Raw genomic sequence first — 6,000 nt, 5'->3', positions numbered from 1 at the left:
TTTGATCACATATAAAAGCATATGCTTATGTATGAATGTGTATGTGCATATACTATATTACACAGGTATTATTAATACGTCTAAATATCTCTTTGGAGGCCACCAGTAATTTAACTGGTATTTAAAGTTCTACATCTCGAACCCATCTAGTCTTAGAGAGATGCTGTAGCCATGGCAGTCCAGGAAGTATGCAAGAGGCAAGGATATTGAGGGAAAGAGTAATATTTTCTCCCTTCCTCTCCACACTCAAATACCCAGAAACCTTTCTGCCACTGCTTTGGCATAGTCTTTTGAACTTCACAATATGGCCTTTGCATCATGGACTCAACCTTGGCTTCTTTGATCTGTCACAGGCTTCTTACCCATGCTGATACATTATTTTGGCCTTCATTATTGTAGCTAACAGAAAAAGATGACTGATTAGTTTATTTGTTATTTGCGCTGTGTCAGGTTTGTTTTGCACTTAATGTAGCTACCACACAACATTTTCAGCGCATGCAAATTTCATTGAAGTATATGTAATCCTAGCCATGGTGCTACCCACGGCCACGTCCAGATTCGGGGTCCTGGGGTGTCAAATTGTCTCAGTCAACCTCCCACCCCCTAAGGCTGGGGCCACAGCTCCATGGAGTGCTTTCTTGTGCTTTACACACACACACACGTACATGCAGTCTGACTATTTACACAGTTTATTATTTACAAAACAGTCAACATATGAATAAGGTTAATAGCAGAACAGGATATCAATAATCTAATTGTCAAAGCCAGGTATCGATGAACTAAAACATTCTACAAACTGAATCAAGGACATCCTCCAGCTTAAACCTTGAGACTCCAGTGAATTTTTGCAGGAGCACACACAGTTAATGCAAACATCAGCTCTTCCTCACACTGGCAACACAGTAACTGTGGCTGGTGCTGCTGCTCCAGAAAGTCCTGCCCTCTGCTGGAGCCTGCAAAGGGATGAGCAGCTCTCCTCTGCTCCAGCTGTCTGTGGTATCTGCACAGAAACACAAACTGTCCCCCCTCCCCAAAAGCATCTCTCTCCAATTCCCAGACACGGCCCCTTGTGGTGATAACTTAAACAACCCTGGGTTTATTACCCAGCCAGTCCCAGGCTGGTTCTGTTAACTCTCCCTAAATCAACATCCGGCCCTCCTAGGCAAGTCTACTTCTCCACCCTTTTTTCCTTCACAAAGGGAAAAAAGATACCAGGTTGTCTTCTCCACATCACTAAGGGCAAGTTCACCTCACAGGCAAACTACAAAGTATTTCCTCCCCCACCTCTGCTCCTGGGCGCCTTCCCTTCTTTGAGCCTGGCTGAGTCCCTCCGCCCCCTCCTTAGGAGCCAATCAAAAACATCCATATCCTCTTGCAGGCATCAACTTCCTGCAAACTTTCCCGCTCTGCCTTGCAGGGATCCTGAGCCCTGCTGCAAATGCATATAAAAGTACGTAAGTGACTGTCTGCATACTTCTATAGCCCTTGCTGTACTTGTGCAATCAGTGCAAAGTTCCCTGGGAGGTAGGCAGTTACGTCCCCTATATTCCTGTTCTTTTCTACAGTTTGGAGACTCAGTCGTGTTATATGTTGAATGACTTGCCCAAGGAAGCTGAAGGTTAGGCTGGGAACTGAACCTGTTTCCTGAATTTTAGTCCAGCACTCCATTTGCTACTAAGCTGTACTTCTCACCTGTGGGCTCTGAGGTGCAGAGACATACATCTGATCACTAGGGCTATGTTAGAAGAAAAGTATTTTAACATGCACTGAGTTCTTAAATGTATTAAAATCCTGTTCAGACAAAAGCAGCTAGGGTTTTAACATAGGGCTTATTTCCACATGGTCACAATTAATACAGCAATAATCATGTCTACAGAAAGATTTTTAACACATTAGTTGGCACAATTAAAAGAAAAAAACGATTTTTCATTAAAGAAGACAGAACCTAGGTAGACCCATTTTCACCACAGATAGCAGGGATGCCAGGCGTTCTTCACTCAATTCTCTCTGCCTGTGCACATGCTCATGCCCATCCAACTTTTCACTCTTTCTCTACTGTTCAGTAAAACTGTCCTTGTGCATGTTTAGCGAAATGACTGGAGCTTGTGTCACAGATCATGTCTGAGATGCTTTTCAGCTAATTCAGTGGGGGACCTGCCCAGCAAGCTCAACTTTCCCACAGACATTCTTGTTTTAAAGTGCTGTTGCTCAAAGCAATTGTTTTATTTCATCAGAGGTTGGAATAACTGTACCAACCTTTCACATGTTTTGTAACAAGCTAGGGTGGGAATTATTTTGCTGGAAAATGCATTGAATTTTGGTACTGTAATATATAACCTGAAAGTGTCTGCTGGAGATGTTGCCTCTTCATTTTTCAGTAGTAACTTCTGACTATTATTAGAATGTGGCTTCTTAATGTTACAGCAAATAACAAAAATAAATTAGTAGGTAAATTAGTATATTGATTGGCTGGATGAAGTATGCATACTCTGGCAATAAATAACTTGAAATATTATTTTTTCAAGGAGCTTTGGAGGTCTTTTGTAGCCCATTTGTGTAGTAATAAGGGAGGGCTATAGTTTACCATACATTGGCTTTATTAATTTGTTTTTCAAGACATAAGTTTTCAGGGTTAATAGCATCCGATGCCTCATTCTAATCTGCAGCTAATAGTCAACTATTACTAAACGAGAAAGTAAAGCATTATATAATCAGTTTTTCCTTGTGCTTTTTCTGGAGAACAGATTAGGAGATAATGCACAACACATCAAGTGAAATTACAGCATGCATTTGGGTTGTACTCTGTAAGGATGTAGCTTTGCTGCTGCTTTTTCTTTTTGTCCATTCTGAACATGTTCACTTAGATCTTTCTTGAGTCTTTCTACTTTTTGGGAACATTGGTTCTCAGTTGCACTGAAGTGTCAAGCTCATTTTCTCAGGTTGAATAGCTGTCTGGAATATGTTTCAATAGGTTTGTCTGGGGTACATTTTGACATGCGTAAAACACATAATACATAAGGCAATCATAATTCAATGCAGAAATGGCCACACTGCCACCATGGGCATATAGATTTTATCTCTGTGTGTTTTCTAATATACATGTTTCTCCCCCACTCCCAAAATAAATAATATATTTAGGTGTATATCTTAGTGCTATGTGTGTGTCTGAGAGGGAGAAGGACAAGAATTCAAATAGTGTGAAATTTGCATTTCCTTAGTAACATTTTTAAAATCCCTCTGAATCTCTTTCTTTTCATGAAAGGAACAGGAACTCAGGACTTCATCTGAGCGAAGAGTTCCAAGTCCTTCACCCATTCTTTTGCTTAGAACAGCTTCCTTCAGGTGTAACAATCAACTTCATTTTCCTTATAGCCAATTAAGTTGTAATAGTTGCACTTGCATGTGGGGAGGCAGGAAGTTAGGAATAGAAAGAATTTGCTTTGCTGGTGGGAGCCTGGAGACTCCAGCTGCTGCTGGAACAGGAGCATTGAGGGGAATGTGGCCAGGCAGCAGCCATCTATACTGGTATTAGGGGACAGTAAGCTAATTAAGGGCAGAGTGATTAACTGCACTGAAATGCACATATAGATGGTGACTGGGCAGGGGCCAGACTCCTGACTACTGCCTGGCCACTTGACACCACAGGTTCTGCACCCTCATGCCCCAGTCAGCTATTCTACTTCTCATTGCCACTCCCCAGAGCCTGGGGCTGACCCTCATCCCCTACTACTAACCTGGGCCTGTTCTGCCCCAGCTCAAATTGCTGCTGCTCCAGGTTCACATGTAGATGCTGCAGTTGGGAGCAGTTTACTCCAGCTCAAACAGCTCCAGAGTTTATTGCTTCACCTTAATTTCACTTGTAGATGCACCCAGTATCTTCTAACTTGTGATAATGGGGCTGTAATGGAGGGTGGGAAGAATGCGGCTCTTCAGATTAATGTCAGAATAAAAAAGGACATAATCCTTTGCAGAGGAAAGAGAGGATGAAATGGGCCAAATGTTACTCTGGAAACGGACATTTAGTGAGAGGAGCTGTCTGATGAGGTTTGCTTTCATGCTGTTGACTTTCTGTATTGTCTAATTTAGAATCTTAAGGTCAATGAAATGTCTAACTCTTCCTGAGGGCTTAACAGTCTGAGAAGTCTGTAGTCTGCACCAATTATCCACATTTTGAAAACTGTACTGATTTTACCTTTGTGTTATGTTTTAGGCTGCCTGTTTGAAGATGACCTTTGCAAACCTTTTGAGATCTGCATAAATGGTAAGTCTGAATGATTTGTTTTGCTGTCCAATCTGCTGTCTTCTGTGTAATTGCATAAGTTCAACTCAGTAAGTGGAAATGAAGTTGGAAGTGAAGTATGTCAATTTGTAGTAAACTGCTATTTAGTAGTAGTTGTTAGGTAGAATTAAATCCTCTTGGCCCTAGTGAGCCTTGTGACAAAAAGACCCTTTCTTGGTGACTAGAAATAAAGATGCATTGAAACATGCTGATTTAAAAAAATAGCTGTTCTATCGCTTGCTTTGTTTCCTTTTCTAGAGTACCAGGTTAGTGATTGTGTGTGTCTATCTGTTTTTCAAAATGGGTTCTTTTATTATTGTAACAAAAGATGGTTTCAAAGGAATCTTTCTCTGTATGCTGAGAATATGACCATTTTATTCAGAACACACTGTTTTCCTTTTTACATTTTTATTTGAGCTACCCTACCAACTGCAGTAAGCAACTTTCATCTGCCTTCTCTCCCACCTTCCCTGCAGTGAGACAAGAAAACAGATACAATACTATGAATGGGTGGCTTCAGATCAGAGTCCACTGAAGTGGTAGCATCAACCTCTTCAGGGTTGTTAGTGTCCTGTGTGAAATTGGTTCAGTCATGTTGGGTTGGGGGATATACTTTTAAAACATTTCTATTGCTGTAAAAAATTACAGTTTGCAAATACATTATTATAGGTTTGTTACAAATTGTTGTACTCTTCATGAACGAGTGCCATAGAATATAGGAAGAGACCATTGCTTCAGGAAGTGAGATGTCGCAGTCAGTATTTTATTTTAACACAGTGCAGATTTTAGTTACTCAGTTAATCAAGGTACAGAAGCATTGGCTAAGTGTTGTGGAGGCTGCTCAAATATGTTGCTCAAGTAGGGTCTTTTATGCAAGTAGGGGTGGGTATGAAAAAGAAATATGGGGGGAAAATAATACAAAGAGCATGGGAAAGAATACATTTAATCCTTCAGTAAATGCTCCAGTTGACTTCATATTTAGTGGATGCATCTAAATGAAACACTTACTGCAGGCTTGCCTAATTAGCTCCGCAGTAAAGCATCATTATTTACGTGAGCTATTAGGCCGGAGTAAACCAATTAATTCCTCTAAGAAAGTACTGCCCAACAAAAGTACTATTCTACAGCAGAGTTATGTACTCCACTGCAACAACTGTGAAGACAGTGACTGGGGCTGGCTGGGCCATGAGAGAGCCAGCAGACAGCCCTGAACTGTAACAAGCCCTTATGCTCTACTCAACCCCTCTGCAGCATGTTGAGCTGGGCAGGAGCAGCCCCGGGCTGGCAAATTGATCCCTGGACCCTCTGCCAGCTGGCTGTGGCTGCAGGCACACGTGTAAACACTATGTCCAGAAGCAATAAACTCCAGTGCAGAGTGTTCCAAAGTTCATTGCATCTAATTAATTTCACATGTAGATGTGCCCAGTGACTGCTAAAATAACCTGTAAAAGAGCACCACATATGCTCAGACTGTGTTGTTGGATATGAAGGAGAGTTGCGCATTTTTTTTTCAACTTTTCAAACACTTTTGTTTTATCCAGTGGCTAGTTGGAGACTGGGAGGTATGAGTGTCTATTGTTTTATCCAGCAAAGACAGTTCAATGACCTCAAAGGATTTATGCAACGCAGATGTGGTTTCAACTGTTTTCACTTCTTTATTAACAAGAAGACTGTACAATAACATTTCACACAAGAATTGTGCCAGTAAGGTTTGATTTCCT

At 41.2% G+C, this 6,000-nt stretch overlaps 1 protein-coding gene and 1 long non-coding RNA gene across 2 annotated transcripts in view; one reads left to right on the top strand and one right to left on the bottom strand.

Annotated features, from left to right (window-relative positions):
* Positions 1 to 1,183, bottom strand: part of LOC109306989 — a 5,956-nt gene extending 4,773 nt beyond the window's left edge. Inside the window, exon 1 of the long non-coding RNA XR_002100144.1 lies at positions 1,019 to 1,183. This is a non-coding gene — a long non-coding RNA (uncharacterized LOC109306989). The remainder of the gene's footprint in view (positions 1 to 1,018) is intronic.
* A 2,805-nt stretch (positions 1,184 to 3,988) lies between these two features.
* The window catches only part of PTPRN2 (protein tyrosine phosphatase, receptor type N2), an 870,593-nt gene continuing 868,581 nt past the window's right edge, over positions 3,989 to 6,000 (top strand). The window contains exons 1-2 of the mRNA XM_019528486.1: positions 3,989 to 4,022; positions 4,211 to 4,261. Coding sequence (XP_019384031.1) covers positions 3,989 to 4,022; positions 4,211 to 4,261 — 85 coding nt within the window. The remainder of the gene's footprint in view (positions 4,023 to 4,210; positions 4,262 to 6,000) is intronic.

The sequence above is a fragment of the Crocodylus porosus genome, unplaced genomic scaffold, assembly GCF_001723895.1.
Source record: "Crocodylus porosus isolate Cpor-Errol unplaced genomic scaffold, CroPor_comp1, whole genome shotgun sequence".
Lineage (NCBI taxonomy): Eukaryota > Metazoa > Chordata > Crocodylia > Crocodylidae > Crocodylus > Crocodylus porosus.
Note: the sequence above shows the minus strand (reverse complement) of the source record. Positions and strands in the feature narration are given on the sequence as shown.